Source organism: Manis pentadactyla, chromosome 1 (assembly GCF_030020395.1).
Source record: "Manis pentadactyla isolate mManPen7 chromosome 1, mManPen7.hap1, whole genome shotgun sequence".
NCBI classification, from domain to species: domain Eukaryota; kingdom Metazoa; phylum Chordata; class Mammalia; order Pholidota; family Manidae; genus Manis; species Manis pentadactyla.
In genome coordinates this window covers 4,502,643-4,524,879 of record NC_080019.1, presented here as the reverse complement: position 1 = coordinate 4,524,879, position 22,237 = coordinate 4,502,643, and the positions used below count along the sequence as shown (strand labels likewise).

At 43.1% G+C, this 22,237-nt stretch overlaps 1 protein-coding gene across 1 annotated transcript in view; it reads left to right on the top strand.

Annotated features, from left to right (window-relative positions):
- Nucleotides 1-3,093, top strand: part of FBXO8 (F-box protein 8) — a 41,670-nt gene extending 38,577 nt beyond the window's left edge. Inside the window, exons 5-6 of the mRNA XM_036889174.2 lie at nucleotides 941-1,137; nucleotides 2,575-3,093. Coding sequence (XP_036745069.2) covers nucleotides 941-1,137; nucleotides 2,575-2,762 — 385 coding nt within the window. The 3' untranslated portion in view covers nucleotides 2,763-3,093. The remainder of the gene's footprint in view (nucleotides 1-940; nucleotides 1,138-2,574) is intronic.
- The last annotated feature ends 19,144 nt before the right edge of the window (nucleotides 3,094-22,237 follow it).

The window sequence follows — 22,237 nt, the reverse complement described above, 5'->3', positions numbered from 1 at the left end:
AATGAGTGTGGCTATGTTCTAATAAAACCATTTACAAGAACAAGCAGGGGGCCATATTTTGTCCATTGGCTGTAGTTTGCCTATCCTTGCCATCAGCAATTGGTTAGAAATTAAAGATTATGACCATATAATTTTGGTTGAGTTCAGTAAGAATTGAAGCATATTGTATAAACATGTATATACATAGTATATATAATATATTCATATATAAACATAAGCATATATTAACAAAGTATGACTATTGTAATGCTATTGAAAAGTTATATAATTATATGTACACACATAAGATATTCCTATAATTCTAAATAACCTAAATGTGTATCAATAGATTTGTTACATCCATACAATGAGATACAGTGGAGTCATTAAAAAGAATGACTTAGATCTAAGTGTGAAGACATAGTAAGCTGTTCACAATATACTATGTGAAGTAAGCAAAAGCAGATTCTAGAACAATATATGTAGTACATATAAACATTTTTTAGAGTTCTACATAAACTGTTGTGACCTTCGATGATGTGGATTGATATGGAAGGTAAAAAAACTCTCTTAGCTTCATGATTTAAAAAATACAGAATTCTGTTGCTATTTGGATTTAGCCAAGAAGACATTTGAAAAGAAGCTGCCCTTTTTAATATTCCAGGATTCATATTTTCTTTGTTTTGTAATTAGAATTACAAGTTCCACCTCGTTTTGTTACAACCTAGTCAGAAAATCTTAAAATCATTTTGTTTCTTAAGTAATCACTAGGTAAATTAAATTAGAATTAAAGTCAGATTTTTTTAAATTTAAGAATTATATATACTCCATAGGATTCACTGATCTATAATCAATAGGAATTTATTTTCATCCAAAAAAATGACAATTTATCATTTTTTCCCCATCCCTGGCTTTTTAATAGAGGAAAATTAAAGCTGTTTCTTTTTCTTTTTTCTACTAGGAGAGATGTCTTGGATGACCTTGTAACGTTGCATAATTTTAGAAATCAATTCTTGCCCAATGCACTGAGAGAATTTTTTCGTCATATCCATGCCCCTGAAGAGCGTGGGGAGTATCTCGAAACTCTTATAACGAAGTTCTCACACAGATTCTGTGCTTGTAACCCTGATTTGATGCGAGAACTTGGCCTTAGTCCTGGTAAGAATATATATATAGTGAGTTCCTTCCTTCCCATCCCCGTTTCCAAGTAAAAGTAGTAGTATATGAGATATTCTGCTCACTGTTGAGAAACCTGCTTTCAGTAATTACAAATCCTTCTTTCGCTGCTTGTAGCAACATCCAATTCTATGGACACATCATTTATGTGAGCTTAGAAGGAATAGCTTAGTTGATCATAGCTATCATTTATATGAACAGTACACATACTGTTTTAGGGAGAAGGTTAGACCTAACTACATACATTTTTAAAAATTATTGTTTGAACATTGGATATTTCTACTAATCAGAAAACTTGAGAAATTGATTTTAAAGCTTTTAGTAGTCCAGATGTTTATTAGGTAACACCTAGAACTTTTCTACTAAAATTTACTTTTAATACTAGTTTTCATTGTTTGTATATTTATCTGTGTGTACATGTGGTATAGCTTGAGTCTCCTATTTTTCACTTGATATAGCTGTGCTTCATCTCTTCAAATCAAAATAAGCACCACAAAAATTTTATCGTGCTTCTCTTACTAAGGAGAGATGACAAAACATTTACCTATCATATGAAATTTGTTGAACATGCTTTTACTAGACATAATGTTTAACTTAGCTTTTGTAAGATGGCAGGATTCTGAAATATAAACACCATAGAAATGGCAAGTAGCAAATAATTGTAGCAGGTAGTAGTGGCAAAATCACAAGGTTTGTTACTATTTTAATGGTAAACATCAAAAACTGCCCTGAACATACATAAAGAAGAAATTTCCTGATGCATGGTTCTCAGATTTAGCATTCTCTTCCCTAAAGATTTACTCTGAAATTTACATTTGAAATATGTAAAACACATATCTTAAATGAGAATATTAATAACCTTATCAGTTGCTTACATTTTATTTTCTATACCAAATTAATACATATTTCTGTCATTAAAGGTGGTTTCAAATTATACTTTTGTGAAAACAATCTATATTAACAAATATGTGGCTTTTGGAGTTTTCTTAAGAATAGGAAGATAAATAAATACACTGACAGTACAAATGTACTTTATGGATAGTTGAATGGGATTATCACGTGTGAAAGCAAAGATAAAATAGAACCAATTCTGTAAGTTTTAAATTTAGGATGAGTTTTCACTGTAAATTCCTAAACTATTCTAAAGGTCTTTCGAATTGAAGAAAATACTCACTGAATTGGTGTTCACGTAGGATGTTCGCTGCCCTCGCTTGCCCAGGAGGGAATCGTTTCCCAGGGTGTGGGACTCCCAGGGCTAACACTGGGGGAGGCCCCGGCAGACGGGGGTGGGTGGTCGTCCTGTGCGTAGCTGTGACCTGATGTTGATTACCTGACACTAGGAACACTTCTGCCTTCTCTGGGTGGTAGGGGTCGTGCTGTAAACTGGCTCGTAATGTGGGCTGTTCCTCTTACCTCCAGACGCCGTCTATGTGCTGTGCTACTCCCTGATTCTACTGTCCATCGACCTCAGCAGCCCTCACGTGAAGAATAAAATGTCCAAACGAGAATTTATTCGAAATACCCGTCGTGCTGCTCAAAACATTAGCGAAGATTTTGTAGGGCACCTTTATGACAACATCTACCTTATTGGCCATGTGGCTGCGTAGAGGCGCAGCTGCCAGGACTTCCACCTCTAGCATCCAAGCGAGACTCCCCGAGGACTGACTTAGCAGACACGGTGGTTGCATTAGTGCTGGGCTTTCTCGCCCCTGTGTACAATCAAGCTTGAGTGTACAACCTTTTCTTTTTCTTTTACTATTTTCTTTTTTAGTAACTTCCTTGGGGAACTAAAGAATTTGGCAGAATTTTTCTTAATTTTGCTTATCGTGTTTTGCACAAAGCATAGCCATTGTCTGACACAGCTGTTTAAGAATGTTAAACTGACATTATCCTCTAAACGATGGTATATTTGTGCATTAAATTTGCCTGAAAAACTTTCCTCATGTCCATTCTTTTTTAAAATACCATGTATATTTACATATTTAACTAAAGAGATTTATAACCATAATTATTTTATTGTAAAATTTTTAACTAAAGTCTTTCCTTTTTCTCTGAAACTGAGTTGTGATATTTATTTACTTTTGACCTGAGATTATTTCTGTCTTTATAAAAGTTGGATTTGACTTCGACAGAAACCATAACCAGCTTCTTTTTCCTTTGAACATTGAAAAGAGTATTGACTTGTTACTATTATTATGCAAAACAAGCACTTATTGTTATAATATAAATTCATCACTTGACTTTTCAGTTTTAAAACTTCTGGGTTAGTCAAATCTCAGTAAGTCCTTTAAGCCATTTGGGACAGCAAAATATGTTAAAATCTAAGATTTACACACAAGAACAAAATGTCATCAGAACTTATATCTGAAGTAATTAGTCAAACTTTACTATTCTCTTAATCTTGATTTCTGTTCAGAATCAGCTGAGAAAGGGATATTGTGACTACAGTAACATTCTTTAGTCATCCATTCCATACACAGTTACCAAGGGTCTTCCATGTGCTGAGCACTGTGCCAAGAGCCATCTCACCTAGACGTGGGCTGGGCCTTCGCTAAGGAACGAGAGGGGAAACGCTGCTTAGCAGAAGGAACTGAACGAAGTATAGCTCAAGGATTATTTAGTCATAAAACACAACGGTGGATGCTGGAGGACCGCACACCTACATGTGAGTCCACAGCCCCTGGGAATGCCTCTGCGGGGAAGTGTCCGCTTTGGAAGGACGCGCGGGGCGGTGAGTAGAGCTGCTCGTTCAGAGGCAGGGAGTCCGGGAGGCAGACACTCCCAGCGGCGGGGGTGCAGTGCCGGCTCCCTTCCAGTTCTGGCCCCAAGTCAGTAGTGGGCTGGTGATACTCCAGCTGGAGTGATGTGCCACACAACACTCAAGGACAAAACACAAGGGAATCAAACAATTTTTGAAAATCAAAGGGACTTTTAAACTAGTAGTAAACAATTTCTAAGGTTCTAAAGTAAATGTTTGAATTTTCGTGTATGCATACTCTTGAATCCCAAGGTAAAATAATTCTATTTTTTAACTTCAAAACTAATTTATTGTTTCAAAAACTGGAGAATAGTACTTCTCCAGTGCCCGGGACCCTGCCTGCTCACTCGTCTTGTCTTTGTTTTTCTCTACGTTACCATTTGGTCCTCTCTGCCTCTGTGTTTTAGTTTCTCTCTCTCTCTAACATTTTCTTATGAAAATTTTTAAACATATAGAAAAGTTAAAATATTTTACAGTGAATATCTATGTACTACCACCTAAATTCTATAATTAAGATGTTTTGGCATTCACTTTACCACATATTTATCCATCCCTCTATTCATCAATCAACCCTTTTAGTTGTCATATGTAATATATGTAGCATTTGTTATAAATTCAACAATATAATAATTTCACATAAACATCTTAAATAAAGAAAAAAATACTCATTCATATTTACCCACATAATCATTTCTGATGCCCTTATTCCTTCCTGAAAACCCAAGTTTCCTTATAGTATTCATTTCAGCCTAAAAAAATTTCACATCTATTACAGTTCAGGTGTGCTGGCAATTAAGTATCATAGTTTTATTTTATATGAAAATGTCTTTATTTTGTTTTCCTTTTTGCTGAGCATATAGTTCCGTGTTACAGGTCTCTCCCCCGCTCATCTTGGCACTTTAAAGATGCTGTCCCACAGTCTTCTGGCCCCACTTTTTCCAATGAGAAGTCATGAGACTCAATTATTCCCCCCTGTGTGAAATAATGTCATTTCCTCTAATAACTGTTTTGTCAGATATTTTCTCGGTCTCATATTCTCTCCTCTCCCTTACACTAGCTAAAGCTAAAACTTTCACTGTCCTCTCACAAATCTGTTGATATTTTTTCAATCTTTTTTTCCATTGTATTATTTCTCTTGATCTTTATTCTCGTTCACTGACTTTCCTGTAATTTTAACTCATTCTGTGAACTTTCTTCTTTCAAATAGTGTATTTTTTGGTTCCAAAAATTCCATTTAGTTTTTATAATTTCTATTTCTGTGCTGAGATTTCCTGTCTTTTCAGTCATTATAAGCACATTTTCCCTTATAACTTTGAACATAGTTGTAATAGCTGCTTTAAAATCCTTATGTGCTCATTTCTATAGGTCATTTCAGTGACATTTGTTTCTGTGCCTTTTGAGAATAGATTATATTTTCCTGTTTTTTCATATGTTAGTAATTTAAATTTTGTCATGGACATGGTGGATAAAATTTTGTAGAAACCCTGGATTCTGATATGTTTTTCTGAAGACATTTTTTTTTTAGCTGCTTGTTAACTTGGCAGAACCCCATTTGTAAGCTCTTTCTCCCTTGGCGATTGACAGCAGCTCAAATCCCAGTTCAGTTCTTTAACCTCGTTCAGCTCAGAACTTCGTTCTGCTCTACGAGCAATCTTTCCCGTGCTTGCATGTTCAGAGACCAGCCAGAGTTGGGGGCAGGGTTCATGCACAGAAATGAGGGTGCTCTTTCTCTGCTTCTGTCCTTGCTATTACTTCCCTCTTTATTTTCTAGCAGCCACTATTGCCCCCGCACTCTGTCCCATGGTTCTTCAAGACAGTAAAGCTAAAGGTTCTCGCGATGCCAAGTAGGTGGGGGCTGCCCTCAGGAGAAAAGCTATCAAAACGGGAAGCTCACCCGGGGCCATTCTCTTCTTCCAAGTGTTCTCTGTGGTATCAGCCCATATTGGGCTGCTCTCCATTAACTTCAGGCACTTAATTTTGTATATTTTGTCCAGAGTTTGTGCTCTTAACCTTTTGGAGGGTTGGTCAGAAAGAGCCAGGGGGCCATTAGCCGAAGTGGAGCTCTCTCCGGCCAGGCGATATTCTTTTCACTACGTCCTATGCTCACTGAGTAAGGATTTATTCCTGGTTGTTTTTAAAACTAGGTAAGCAGAAATTTTTGAATTTCTATGTATGAAAAACCTTAATAGTAAATGTTTACTGAATGTTAACTAAGTGAGCAATTCAGTGTCTTCCAGCGGAGGTCCTACTGGCTTCGGGAGGAGGATGCTCCTTACAGGGCGCTGCTTCATGCCCTGTAAGACATAGCGTCCCTGCCATTTGCCTCCTAGATGCCAGCAGTATCCCTCAGTCATTGTGACGTACATATAAGGTCCCCACAGATTTCCAAGTGCCTCTTGGGGAGGCATATCCTGATAGGTTGGAAACTATTGGACCTGCTCTCAGACATAACAAGTTTGTCTGTCTGCAACACTAACTCATATGTTTAAAGTCCTTCAATGTCTCCCTTCTTTTCTGAGAAATAGAGTAGAGCCTCCTTCTCAGGGCATGTAAGACCCTTCACAGTGGACCTTCAGCTTATCTTTAAAGACCCCTCCCACCATTCCTCAAGTGTGGCCTGGCATGTCTTTGCTTTTTACAAGCCGTCCTTTCTGTGATATCCTGTCCCTTATTTATCTAAAGTTACCCTACTTGCTATCTAAGGTGCACCACAAGTATAATTTATCCATCAAAGTTATCCAAGACTGTGTATCATACATACCACTGGTATTAATTACTTCTTCCTTTGTGAAGCATAGCACTTTGTACATATCTTTATTATTCTAATTATACTATAATTTTCTACATGTCCCACTCCTTTATCAGAGTATGATCTTACTAAGTCAAGAACTGCTCCCAACCTGTCAGATTCTATGATAAAGTCTGAACTAGGCAAGTAGCAGAGGGTTAGAGAAGAGGAATGAATAAAAAGCACTGGAAAATGATAGGATTTAGTGACGTTGGACAAAGGTTTCCAATACAAGGATTTGGTTGTCTTATCATCCGAGGTAGCTACTCGGAGAAGCAGCCAGTGGAGTGAAACGGGGAAGACGATCCCTATTTGGGGATATTTTGAACTGGAAATCATCAGTAGAACATTAATTGCAGCAAGAGAATAGGACTAGAGTTCAAAAAGGGCAGGGCTGGATATGTAAGTTAGGGGTTCATATAAGTATTTAAAATATGTTATCGTAAGTGAAGCATGAGAAAGGACAACTCTAGGGAATATGAGTAAAATGTTATTGGGAAATACAGCATTATAAGTTTTGGGAGAGAAAAGGAAGTCAGAAGAAGGGATTCCTGAAGCCTGCAGAAGGCCCCGAGAAGAATGCTATGCCAAGAGCTCTGGAAGGGGAGTCTCAGGAAAGATGCTGGGCTTTGCATTTGGGAAAAAAGTAGTTTTTTCTGAAGGCTAAAACCAGATGGAAAAAAAGTCGTTTTTTTCCCCATCTGCACTCAGGCCTTTTTGAGTCTACCTTTTCTACTGGAGTCTGAGTTCTTTCGGGCTGGAAAATCACAGTAGCGCTAATAGCTTTATGTCATCTCTGACCAAACACCCCTGACCCAGGGCGCAGCCCGGGACGGCCGGGGCCCCAGGATGGCCCCGGCCCGCTGCCGCTCAGGCCTGCACGCCTCCCTTGCCGCCAGGGCTGTGAGTCCGCGGCGCATGCGCGTGGGCGCTGCTGCGCGTCCTTGCCGCGCCGCCGCCGCTTCCTAAGGTACACATCAGAGGTTTTACCATAGAAAAGACAGGAAAGGAAAGGGGGGATGTGCTTAAAGACTTTCGAGTCCTCCAAATTTGTCATCAACTGGATTTTTCCTAGCCACATTCTATTAAAACTCAGTGAACCCTGAGTTGCATCCTTCCTCATTCCCCCTTTTCTTTGCTTCTTGAAAGGTTGCCGCCGCTGCCCCACATTTACCCGGAGAAATGTTATTTGCCTTGCAGAGTCCTCTCGGACTCTTTCTCTCCAGAGCAGCTTTCCCAATTCTGGCAAGTGGAAATTTTATTCTTATAGCTCCCTCAGTACCTAACATTGTTCTTTGGCCCAGGCAGTTTCTCATCAGATTGAATTTTATCAGCTCTGAGTCAGTGTCTCTATAACAGATAACAAGATGGCTTTACTATTTCCATTTTTTAAAATATATCCAAGGTTTTCCGGTGTATACAACCTACACATCAGAATAATTAAGAGTTAATTTTTTAAAGGTATTAATACAGTATTAATTTATTGTAGATGTAAGTCCATCTCCCTAGGCCTTTTAATTTTAAATATTTGGATGAATTGCTACTTTGAGACTGTCTTTGATTTTTTTAATTTCAAGAGTTTACATACTCCTGTTATTATTTAAGATGATAACCTGTTTATTCTAACTGGAGTCTTTTCCTGTGATTTAAGTGTACTTCTTAAATACCACTGTTAATAACACAACTGCCTACAGTTGCTTTCCCAAGCATTCAAAAGTTAATATGTACACTTCTAGGAAGCCATCCTAAGGAAATAATCTAAAATAGGGAAAAGGCAGTACTTATACCCTTTGCACCATTATTGTTTTTAATTCAAGGAAAAAAAAGATGGAAAAAATGAGAATGCCCCAAATTTAGGGCTGTTCTGATAAATAACTAGCAAATATTTAAGTACAGACCATGTACCAGTTCATACTCTCAGCACTGGTCATGTAGACCAAATACATCCTCATGCTGTGTTACTATGAAGACATGATGGTTATGAATAACGTGGGGAAAGAGCTATAGGAAAGGATGAATATTGGAAAGACATGAAGTTATACATAAGTGTATATGTGTACACACACACACACATTACAATTACTAGTAAAGCAAAGCAAAAACCTATGAATGGAAAAAAGAGAATGGAATAAAATACACCAAAATATTATGGATAGTGGATTTTTTAATTTCTTCTTTCAAATATTACTAAGGATCATATATTTTAGGTACAAAATGAATTCATTAAACTGTTCAGAAAATAAAGATAAATGCTATTCCTAATTTAAGTAGTTTCCCCTCAGAATGTTTCCCTCAATTTTTATTCCAAATTTGTTTTATTTTTCAAAGACACTTGGTTGATCTGTTAAATCATTTCTGAACAAATGTTTTGTTTGCCAGCTTAGAAAAGTGGATTGTTTTATTTCATTTTTGTCTAATTGAATTAAAGGCAACAAGAGAAAGATACCAAAACTTTACTGAGGAAATTTTCATTTGTTTTTTAAAAAAAAAAAAGGCTTTCTTTTTGGTATGGTTGGTTGGACAGGAAGGTTGGATTTAATTTAAAATGATTAATGAGATTTTGTCAGGCTCCTTGGCTTTACCACCACTGCAGTTTGTCAGTGGAGCAACCTGGGGAGGCCGGACGCCACTCTGTCGCCCAGAAACAGTCTCCAGGGAAAAAATTAACCAGTGAGACTAGTGCCAGGCTCACATCAGTGGCCTTGTCTCTTGGGTATTGGCAGTTTAAAGGTCTCCATAGGAAATATGTACGTTTGGGGGACATGCATACCTAAGATACTGTTTTCCGTCTCTTTGCAAATGTTTAATCACTTTTAAAATATTTGAGTTGTTGACTTTTCCCAAAGGAAATTATTTAAAGACAGAATCTTCGCAAATATCCCTCTCTCCTAATTTATTTTAAAAATTAAAATAAACAAGGATTCTAGGAACTCAGGTTACTTTCTGTTTACTCACCAGGATGCTGTCCTCTCGTAAACATACAGGCAAGCTCTAAAAAACAACCAGAAGGTGCAGTTCTCTGCAGTGCTTGTGTCCTGAGAATTTGGTGTCTGCACAGCAGAAATGGGGAGAAAGGAAGGCTGTCCTCACAGGACTTAGCCCTGGTCTGTGAGGCCCTCCTGCCTCTCCTTCTCTGATCCTGATTTTAGCCTTCAGCACCTACATTTCCCCCTCAAAGCCCTTTTTCTGTCGTGCAAATCAGCCAGACATCCCCGAGTCACTGGCCTCACCAATTTCACAAACAGGCCCCACTCAGCTCAGGACCACCCCCGTGCACCTCAGCCTTCCAGCCAGGCCCCTGCCTCGCAGCTTGGGGGATGATAGAGTTTATCGTCTGAAGCAGGGCACGCTGGAGAGCGCTGAGATGCTAAACCAGGTGGCACTCCAAGACGGCAGACATCAGCTACCAAGCACGGTCCTCTACCTGTGACTCGAATACAATGCGATAAACCCAATAATAAACATCTAAACACTTTGCAATGAAAACATTTTGAATGTGATGCACTAAAGGGTCAACATTTGTTTCCAATCTAGAACCAGCTCTAAATTATTTTCCAGTTGGTATACACGATAAAAACCACACTATTAAGCCATGGATATTTGTACCATACAGCCCAGTAGAGCACTGGCTCCAGAAGAAAGTCATCTTTCAGCATTCTGGGAATATATCTTGTAACTTAGGATTTCTGCAGAGGTGCTTATGCATAGTTTGGCCAACACTCTGAGGAACCAAGTCTCAGAACTCTCTGGAAAGATCGTGAAATATTTAATTGACAATAATGATAATAAAACAAAAATTATAGCTAATATAGTTATTTTACTCTTCTCTTACACTTACTCTACTGAGGGCTTTGTATTCCTTAACTTATTTAATTTTCACATGTATACTCCGAGGAAATAACCATGACTTTATTTAGAGGTGTCGGACTGCGAGTCCTGGCTATGCTGGCCATATGATGGATCTGCATATGTACACCTGTATCTAGCTAAATAGATCCATCCCTGAGAAGATGTACATGGGAACATTGCAAGGCAGAGGAGGCCACAAACGCACAAGCTGTCAGGCAGAAACAAGACGGGTCCGTCTGCCACAGAACGTCAGCTTCATGCAGGAAGACCGTGTTCTATTCACTTCTCAGTTCCCAGCACCTAAGAGTCACTGAAACCTGAGACCAAGTCAGAAAATATTTGAGGACTGGATGAATGGAGGAGCGAGTGGACAGACCCGAAGAGGGTGACAGGTTTAGAGAAGCAGGCAGATCTTGCAGGACCTACTAGGTGGTTAGGAATTGGGGTCCTACCCAGTGTCCCAGAACGTCATAGAAGGATTTAGAAAGAGTAGTGAGCACGATGTGATTCATGTTTTTAAAGCAATCATCCTGACTGCTGTGTGACCAGTGGATAATAGGCTGGAGCAAGGAGGAAAGGAAGGAGACCAGGTAGCAGCTTTTGAGGGAGGTTGTTCAGATGAGAGGTCACGGGGTTCGGGAACGGGGGTGGCAGTAAAAATACAGGAGAGTGAAGGCTCCTAGATCTTTGACTTTAAAGCTGGGGAGATGATGGTGCCATTTACTGAAATAGGGAACCTTAGGAAAGAGTGTGCTCAGAGAAAAAAATCCAAGGGAGTTTAGCCATTAACCTAGAAAAATATAAAAACGTGCTAAGAATAGGGGGAACTGTTTATGAGACAATATCAAGTTGAAAAAAAACACTAATTGGAATGCATACGATACTTACAGTTATGAAGAAAGTATGTTTGTAGATGGAAAACTGTGAGTGGTAAATACCTTTAAGTGAAAGCTTTGATTTGCTGAGGATTTTATGGTTGTTAAAAAATGTAAAGTTTTACTCTGCATGTCACACTACCATTTATTAAAAAAGTAAAATTCTAGGCAATGACAATGTTTATGAGAAAAGCCTACAGTGATGGCAATCCAGGATACAATTTCACAATAATAAATTCATTAAAGAATTTTGTAATGCAATTATCTAAAAACCACTAAAATCTGTGTTCTCAAGCCTTGAAATCTAAAGCAGAATTAATGTGGAAGGTCGAGAAAGGGAAGGAAAGGAGAGAGCAAAAAAAAAAGAAAGTCCGATCAGATTATTGATATAAAATTCTAGTGGTTCAGAGGTCAGGAGGAGACGCCACAGGCTCCCGCTACGATCCATTCTGTCACTTAGAACCGACTTTCCTTAAGGCTCTTCCACCTTTTTTCGAACATAAAGGCCTCGAGTCTCCCTCTGCTTGACTTTGAGGCTCCTTCTTGCTCCGCTGTCAGGCACAATGTTGCCATCTTCAGTTCAGGAGACTTCTTATGCCCGAACCCCTTTTAACTGTCCCTTCTTTGTTCATACAGCTAAATCTTTGCACAATGAAAATCACAGTAAAAAACAGAATATTCACTAGTAATATCACACCACACCCTTGTCTCGACCACAGTAAGAGAGTAAATTTTATACAGATGACTTCTGCATGAAATAATCATTCTTAGCTATCAGTAAGCAGAACGGATATAAATTGGTGCCCGATTGTGTATTGAGAAATCTACCAGATTTCTACCACATCTACCAGAAAATGTCCCCACATTCCCAGTCTATGTATTAAATAATTATTCCTTTGGTAGTTTGCAACTTTTGTCAAACCTCATGGTCAAACTGTGATCCATGCATTTCAATTCTATTGAGAACTACCATGGCCAGAGTGAAACTAAAAGGAGAAAATTTTCAGTTATACATTCTAACATGTTAATGTTCTAATTATATTCTTAGAAGAAGAACACAAAGGCTCCTTGGAGAGAGCATCTTCATGTGGAGAAATATTTATTTCTAACATCTCACTTTTAGATTAAAAAATCCCTTATCTGGAAACAGAGATCCTGACTTCATATACTAAATAAGCACAGAAAATTTCCCAACTTTACATTTAAACAAGTGTATAAGTATTTCTACATCCAGTATGAACCATTTTTCTAAGAAGGGAAGGTTTTTTATTTTATCGCCTTGGGTGATCTAAAGATGAATAAAGGTCTGATTCATTTTAGAATATCTTAGTTCTATCCCGAAGAAAAGATCTGATTAAGTGAAGCAATTCTACTTCTTCAATGTAAATGTGAGGTCTCACTTAAGGGATTTCTGAAAACAAAATATATGCCTGAGTGCATGTATGTACATATTAGCATAGGTACTTGCTGGTCAGTGTGGATGTTTTTCTAAGATGTTAGTGTTTTTGGACAATAACTCCCCAAATTTGCAAACCACAGTGTTTATCTAAATTGATACATATACAGTTGAATAAAATTGAGCCAAGGCTTTTGGGGGCTCTGTGCAAAGCCAGAGGGTCAGACCTTTAGACATAATCTACACACGGTCGGGGGCTGGGGGGCGGGGCACAGAGAAATATGGGGAGGAAAAGGACCACCTTTCTGAAGATAAGCTTGAGGATCTAGTAGACAGGCCTCTGGGGAAGGCAGCCGTCTCTCTTCTTCCCTTAAGGGATGAGCCCCTAGCAAGGAAGGCTTTGTGGTACAGAACATGGGATGTACCCTGACCCTTAGCTATTAACTATAGTGCCCAAAAAAGAGATTCTTTAAACCAAATAGGGTGGAAATTTTCATAGAACTACACTATTCTTTGCACCAAATTATGCTCCACATAAAGTGGGCCTTTTGCCCACCTTGCCGCCTAGTGGATAACCTGGAAGTCAGGACTTCTACTGCCCCCCTAACGATCAACTGCCATACTGTCCAGACAGAACTGCCGTACGTCCACCAAGGACAAGGATTTTGTCTGGTTTGTTCACCGGTGTGTCTGCAACAGTGCCTGGTCCTTATCAGAAGATCAAGGAAGAGCTGTTCAATGAATGATGGATGACCACTGGCCGTGTACTCCATTTAAAGACTGCTACTATGGTGCACGTAATTGGAAATACAGTTACAGTATGGTTTTGGTGAAAAGTGTTTCTTACCTGAAATGAAAGTTCCAAATTATTTTAAAAGTAAACAGTGGGGTTCTGTATTCCCATGTTAGAAATATATCTACATAGTTCATAGGAACAGGAGATGTCATCATCGCTCTGTGTGGACAGAGAATCCAGGTAATTTAATTCAGATAGCCAAAGTCGACTTCTCTTTACTCAACTGCTCCAAATGAAACTGAATCTACCCTGGAAAATACTTCTCCCTTGTCTAAAAACCACAACTGGCTTTCTTCTTGCTTTGGCTGTGATGTTTGTTATCCCCTTTTTCTGCAGCCAAAAATTATGAAGCCTTTTTAACCTTCTTTGTAAAAAAAGTATGGATGCCTATGTATGAAGGCATACTTTTTCTTTTTTCAACATGACATTCCATGCTTCTACTTCAATGAGCCTAAAGTATTAATGATTTTTAAACATATTTCTCCTGGCAGAAAGATTGGTGATTTTAAAAGCAGAACAATGATCCTAATTTTTAAATAGACTATTCCTCTAATGTCTTTTTCATGTTTGAGATTTTCTTTTGGAAATATTCTAAGAAAGGAAAACATATGCCAATGTTTTAGTACCTTAAAATTTGGACTGGAAAAATATCATTAGTTAATCCACCTCAAATTGTTTTCTCAGGAGGACTATTTTCCATTCTAAAATCAGTAAAATACGTATACATGTAACATACAACAGTATGCTAGCAATTCATTCAAAGAACTTCATCTTTTGTTTTCAAACTAAGGTCACCTTAGATTGACAATATCCGACCCATTTAAGTAATACATTGTTGAGGTGCAAATCTTGTTTTTTTCTTGGCTGAAACAGCATGTATCCATTATATAAAACTCATTTATGTTGCATAGAACTAAAATTCCCTAGAGTTCATAGTTTTAAACAAATAGTCACACCATCCAAATAAAATATTAAATCCAAAGCAAACAATGATTTTACTTTGATAGAATCAATAGGAAATGCAACCTTACATGCCTAACCTCCCAAACAACAGAAAAATTTTAAATGCCAGCTTCGAAGAAGCCTGATATTTTTTAGAATGAGAAAAGAGGTATGTTATGAATTAAAATATTCAAGTTTCAAAACCTGAAAAGTGGACATCGCAGTGCAATTGCTTTCTAAGGTGACTTTTGCCCCTCTGAAAAAAAGGTTTAGATAACATTTCTGTAAGTACGATCATTTCCTGCATATCTGTGCGGTTGAGTAGAACATTCCTATGTACACGCAAAATAACACCCACAAGACAATGTCTAGAAAACCATTTTAATTATTTTTCAGTGTATGTGATATAATTTGTTTTTTTCTTAGCTTTATCCCCAGGTCAAGGTCTGTAGTTTATTTGAACCAGCTATCTATCTCATTTTCGTAAGAGTCCCAGGAGGCAATAGTCATACGTTGTTACTTCAGCTTTCACAAATGCAAGAGTACAGGGTGCAGGACTGCAATGGACAACACGGAGCAGTCACAATCTCAGCGCCTCTGACATTGACAAGACTCCTTCAGGTAAGCCAGTAAAACATTCTTTTGTCATTATAAGGTTAGTGACCATTTTAATGGAATCAAAGGATTATTCCTGTTGCATTGGGGATAGGAAATGTGTGGTATGAATTTGTGAGGAAGATGTCTTTTTCCTGTTATGCTGGTGTTGTTTAGAAACTCCCCTTAATCGGAATAAAGCTAGCTCTACAAACTCAGTATTGACATTTACCGTAGAAGCTGTTAAGGACACATATTATACATAGAACCTGCCAAAGAATTCCAAGTACGTTTTTTAAAATTCAAGAGAAGATAGGTAGATGATTTTCACAGGCTGAGAGGTTTTGCCTTTTACCATCAGCAATGTAGTACTACTTTTATTTGTTCTATCATTGTGACTACAAAGAAAGCTCTACATTTAGTTTACTTGCCTTCCAGTAATCTAAATTTTTAACATTAAAGAACAAATAAGAGTTTCAAAATTAATTTATCTTGCTTAATATGCACCATTTATGTAGGAAAAGAGTGACCTAAACACTCACACATGTAAATTATGAAATTAGAGAAAAAAACCTAGCAAATATCATCTCTAAAATTTCAAAAGACTTGCAAGTAGCTAATCTCTTCAGATTTTATATTTTGATATGATTTGCTGTTTAAACACAAAGCTCCCTCATTTGGGATAGAGGCTTTTAACACAAACATAAATCAAGGTAACTGCTTATGATATGTGCTTAAACTAAACAATAAGGTTTGCATCGTACATATGTGAACTTTGTTTCATAAAAGCATGAAATTTATACATGACAGTTTCACATGGTCAAATACGCAGTGTATATAAACTATGTTTTACAAGGAAGATTATACAACATTGTCGTTGATTTTTAATGATATCTTGCACATAGTCATTCACTTCCCTTCCACATCTAGGAATTAAGAAGCAAAAGTTGTTTTAACCCAAAAAGTTAGTTGTGGGGATAAATTCTGATTTCATAGAGGCGAATGTATTAGAGTAATTTCTAACATATAACCGTGTTTTCAGTGTTTTGTGTATGTGTCAGGCAGTTAAAAACATTTTGTTTCAAAGTAACTGTATATGTTTTGTAACTGTGTATGTTTTAAAGTCAAATGTGCTATTTGCTGCCATGGTGCAATAATTTGATAGATGAGCACTGGTTAGTTTTGTTTTTCAGCAAAGTTTTGTAACCAAATGTCATCAATTTAGAAAAACTGTGCCGACGACTAAAAGAACTACATTTTTATTACATTGGAAATGTAATTTCGAAATTGTAACAGCTCCCAAAAAACATGTGGGCGTTTGTATGTGGTTATCTTAAATGTTCTGTAAGTCCTTTTAGAAACATTTTTAGTTCTTTTTTTTCTTTCACGTGACTAGGACAAACCATACCCAGTCTCGGTCTGCGTCCTAAGCGTATTCCACCGGAGCGTCCCAACGGAATGAAAAGCACGGGGAGCCTTCCGCGCAGCTGGGGTAACATTCCTGAGTGTGGAGAGCTGTCACCGTCGGCGCCCGCTGCGCCGGGCCGGGCCGCCGGGGCGTCTTGGCGGCATCTGAAGTGACTGGCACCGCAGCCATCGGGGTCCTCGGAGGCCCGGGGCGGGGGCGCGCGTGCACGTCTTCGCCCTCCGGGATGGGGCAGCGGAGCGGGGCCGACGACGGGCAGGTGGGGACGCGGGCTCGGGTCCCCGGGGTCCGGGAACTGGTCCCCGCGGCGCAGGGCCCGGCGGCTTTTCGGGCATGTCGGCGTCAGCTGCGGCGCCGGGTCGCGGTGGAGACGCGGCTGGGGACGGGACCCCGGGAGCGGGTCGGGGGTGCGGGGCGCGCGACACGTGCCCCGACCTGCTCGGCCTCGTCGCGGAGCTGCAGGCCCGGCGGGACACGGCCAGGGCGCGGCCGCCTCCCCGCCGCGGGCGCAGGGGAAGCCCTCCCGCAGCGCAGGGCCCGCCGCCGGTCCGCGTCGCGTGTGTTGGGAGGCGGCGACACAGCGAATTCCGGAACCGCCGGGCCGAGGGGCGCGCCGGGGGTACCCGCAGGGTCGGGCCCGCATGCAGCCGTCCGCGGAGCCCGCGCCGCTCCCGGGGCCCGCCGGGCGGCGGTGCTCACCCCCCGCGTGGCGCCGGGCAGCTGGACGGGCGGTAGGGGCGCGTAGGGCCCGGGCGCTGGAAAGCGTGGGCTTAGAGCCGGATGGGACCGTCTGGCTCCTTCCGAGGGGGCGCGGCGTGGGCGTGTGCCCGGCGCTGGGGCCGCGGCCGCAGGGCTGCCGGGCTCTGGGAGGTCAGGGCTCAAATGACGCGGGGCGATTCCTGTCCGGGCAGAAGGCGCGCCCCCACGCCCCGCTCCCCGGGAGCTCCGGGCGGCACCCCCGCCTTCTGCCCCCGAGCTCTGCGGGCCGCGCGCCCAAGTCCCGCCAGGCGCCGCGCGGAGCCCCGGGGGCGCGCGGGTGAGGCGCGGCCAGGAGTGGACGTGCTTTCGGTTAACCGAGGGCTTTGCAGGGGGACCCGGCGGCGCCGGGAGAGCGGACCTGCCCGCGTTCGGAGAGAGGCCGGGCACGGCGCGCAGGCGGGAGCGCGCCCTCGCGGCTGAGCGGTCCTGCGGAGACTCCGCCGCGGCTCCCAAACCCGCGGCAGCCATCCAGGTTTACGGCCGACCTGTGTCACCAGCGCATAAATCACTGTCAGCCCGCTGGGTCGGCGGGCGCGGCGCGCGCCGGTCGCCCTGGCCACGCGGGGCCCTGGGCAGGTTAACGCCCGGGGGCGCGGCGCTAAACTTGCCCACCCGGAGCACTGACCCCGAACCTTCCCATCCGAGTCTCGGTGGCTCCAAATACGCGTTGCACTTTCACAGACACGCAGCGGGGACTGGGGGAGAGGGTTCAGCAACCGAGCGTGTCTGCTCGCCGCGGCCTGATGGTAGTCCGGCAACGCAAGCGCGCAGCCTCGGGTCTCATTCTGTGCACGGGGAAGCCGAGCCCCGCAAAGTTAACGCGACTTTCTCTCTAGTCCAAGTGCTGCTCGATCCTGAGGCTCTGGATTCCCGCCCTCACCGCCTGACCGGCTCCCCCATCCCGCTGCTCAAATGCAGTCGGTTTTAGAGAAACCAGGCTCTAACCGCGCGCGTGAGGAACGGTGCACTGTTGGCCGTCATTACAATTTATCAGTGTAAGTTGCAACGCAGTATTTCCAGTCATCGTCCCAGGAACGCACTTAAGAGCTTTCCTTATTTTAAGTCTTAAAATTTCAGAGAAGAGGAATCTCAGGCGATTGCACACAGATCAGGGTGCTACACCCTAGTTCACCGACCAGCTCTTGGGCCCTTGGGCGGGGGGGTCCCTGGCACCCACCCAGGTCAGGAAGGCAGTTCAGCGCCCAGGCGGAGGCCCAGGGCGTCGCGGGCTGGGAGGCGCGCGGTCAGGCAATCAACCTTCACCTTCTCCTTCGCTAGTAGGCGAGGGACTGGTTTTTATCCTGGAGACCCCACCTCTCCCAGGCGTTCAGGGCTTGACATTGTCGTGACTATTTCTCACTCTTCACATTAATTATTTTAGGAATGCACACACACACACACAGACACACACACACACACACATACACACAAACTCTGTATTTTGAGTAAAGGCGAACTTGAGCCGTTTCAGAGCCTTTCTTTGTCCCTGTAGTTTCCTTTTCTTCTTTCTGTTTTTAAATTCTGAGTTAGAAGGTTGGTAGACCCCAAAGCATTTATTTCTGAAGAGGCCACATAGTAGTGATCTTTTCCCCTTTTATTTCCATTCAAGTGAGATCTCTCTCTCCTCTCTCTGTTTTTGTCCAAGAGTAGAAAAGAGAGAAACTCCAACCTTCAACTGTCAACTGTTTTCCAAACACCAGATTAATGTTCCCCAGGACTCGGTAGTAACGTGACCTTTCTGTTTTCAGATGTGTTTTTCAACATGTAACGGTTTGTTTGTTCTGTCTCTCAGTATGGAAGGAAGCTGGGGGACGAGGTGCATGTTTCCAGAGGGCAGGGGGGGAAATGGATTTGGAGCCCCTTTTTGTTCCCTCCACGAAACAGGAAAGCTCAAAATATTTTTTATTTTTCCATAAGATAATGGTCAGTAAAAAATACTCCACAGCATTGAAAAGAAATTTGCACATTTGATGAGCAACTGTTTAAAAATAACTTATCCCCAAACAAAAATCTAATAAATTGATTTTTTTAATGAAGGGACTTCTGGGGTGCTGGTGGTCCTCTATCTTGATTTAGGTAGTTACATAAAACGTTATCATTTTAAATTACTTGTGAAGCATCCCTTTTCAGATTGTTATACTTCAGTGAAGAAGTTTAAAAAATTCTGAGAAATAGGGAACCTCCCATGTGTATGTCACTGTCTTCTAAAACTTATTCCTGAAAATTTTCCAAGCCAGTATATTCACCAATAACTTGATTTCTAAGTAACAGGTTCTGAATCAAATTGACAACAATATACTTGCATTAGTTGTTAGAAAACCAGTGTAAATTTGGACCATTGTTTCTAATATATTAAAATATCAAATTTTAATATATTGGAAACAGAGAGAGCTTAGAGTTTGTTTTAAGAAATACCTAAAGAAACAAAATAGCTATATGTTGGAGGGGGGGGAAACACCACCACCAGACTTTATACTTTAAAACAGTATTTAATCGTTTGAGACCAACTTCTATTAGAAAATGTTTTAGGCTCAATGAGAATTTAAAAAGCATCTCAGCCACACTCAAACGTGAACTTCTGAGATGCCAGTTTTAAAGTTGCTCTCCCTCCATAAAACAGTATTAGGCTGCTTTCATGGTTGATGACCAAGCACCTCCCGAAGACCGAAGACTGAATTGCTGTCCCCACCTAATCAATAGCTTTCATTGCTTGTGCCAGCCTCAGTCATGACCCACGACGGTCTGCCACTCCTGTTTCTCCCTTTTTCTCGTCGTTCCCTTTCTAGCTCACCCCAATTTTTCTCCAACCCCGTTCAACTTGGAAAAATCGTGCTTCCAGTCTCGGAAGTTGTTTTCCGACAGGCCGCTGTACGGCTGCCTCCCCCACCGCCCTCTGGAACGCGCGCTCGGGCGCCGGGAACAATCGCTAAGGGCGCACTGCCCACGTGGACGCTGCGCGGCGGCTTTCCTTTATAGGCCCTTCCGCGGTTTTACGATTGGTCGCTGTGCCTGGAATGTTTATAGATAATAAACAACGAATCCATTTCTTGGCTAATGAATTGCCCCGCCCGCGTACCCGTTTACCACCCGTAACGAGCTCCGGGAGCGACCCGAGCCAGCGCGCAGCGGGGACCGGTACCACCCAGCCTGGCTCCGGCCCCCTAGCAAAGCGCAGCACCCCCAGGTCAGCGGGCGCGCGCTTCCTGCGCCCCAGTTGCTCGGCCCCGCACCCCCACCCTCAGGTCGGGCTCTGCCCACCCTCCTCCCGCCTTCGCCGGAAGGGGCAGATTCCGAGCAGAGGTGCTTTCCCGCGTCTAGGAAAGCGAGACGGCGGTGCCCCACCGGAGCGCTGCCCCCGCGACGCCGCGCCTCTGCATCTGGCCACTCCAGCCCCTTCGCTCCTTGGCCGCCCACGACCCGGAGCAGTCCGGCTGGTCTTAGTTCGGAAAGAAGGTCAAAAAGGCTGCCGTTTGCCAGGGCGCATGCGGCCGCGCCCTTATTACGGCTGGAAGCAGCGCTGAGGGCCCGGAGGAGGACAGGTCACAGGAAGTGCCCGGTCTGGTCCACACTCGGGAATCTAGTCGGAAATTAAAGAAACGTACGTTCAAATTACCAAGAGACCTGGGAAACGTGGAGGAAACGTGCCAAAATTAGCCCAAGAGCAGCGGCAGCTGACGTCTGGCAGGGTTTCCTTTAGGCCCAGGCTGGCAGCTGCGCAGGGCCTCCCCCGGGAGCTGGGGATAGAGTGTGACCGCGGTGCCTGGGCCCGGGAGGGGCCCGCGAGCCCAACGCCGGGCTCCTATGGTGCTGCTTTGAGGGGTCGACTGTCGGGTCCAGTCCAAGAGCCACCGGGTTCCACCAGGCGTGCCGTCCAGGGGCACCCGGAGCGGGGAAGCCCTGAAAGACTCAACGCCCCAAGGGCCAATTGCAATAATTCTCTTACGAGGGCGGCTTCCCAAACCCATTTCCAGTGCTCTGATGAATGCATTTGCTTAGACAGGGGTTTGAAAGTTCTGCGGTTTTACGTTTACGATTGGTGTGCAGAGCTAATGCTCACGCGGCCTTCCGTGGTAGCCCCCACGTCCCAGGGTGTCTTCTCCCGAAGAATTCCAGGGAAGGGTGGTTAGAAGCACCCAGTCCCCTCCCCGCCCCACGGGTCTCCAAGCCACCTGTGAGTGTGCTTCTTTCATATAAAGTAAGTGAAGATGTTGTTGAGTGAGAATTCATTTTCCTGGGTGGCCAGTTCTTCCCCAAACTGGGTAGAGAGCACTTCCGTCCCTCTCCTTCTGTCGCTGGGCTGGTGTGTAAATTCCATTGCTTCTGGTGGGGAGGGGATCCTAACACTCTGTCATTCAGTGAACAAATGTATTTAATGCTTCCTGGCCTAGGTAGTGGGGACACAACGGCCTCCAACGAAGCACAAGAACATAAGACTTTTCCTGGGGCCTCCACGCTGCCTGGTCGACCAGGTTTATCTTAGCGCCCCCCTGGGGCTGGGCCCCGAGAGGATGTGGCTTCAGTGGAGGCGGAAGGCATGTTCCCAGCCACCTGGCTGGAGCCCCTCTCCTTGCCTCCTAAGAGGCGTCAGCTTCCGCGAGAAGGGTCTTCCATGCCACTCCCAGCTCGTGTCGGTCGCTGTTCAAGCCATGGAGTCACCAATAGTTTCCGTGTCCTCTAAGGCATCGTGGCCCTGCGCATCTTCACTGATACCAGGCCAACTTCAAAGCAAAGAGCAAGTCCGCGTCCCCAGAGAGAGGGCATCTCCTGCCCCTCCGCAGCTCCTTTGGGACCCCTGGGACCTGCCTCTCACCGTGTTCCTCCTCTCAGGGCAGAGCTGCGGCCTGGGCACACCTGGGCCGCCCCTCAGGGGCAGCCGGGCCGGCCGGGCAGTGACGGATT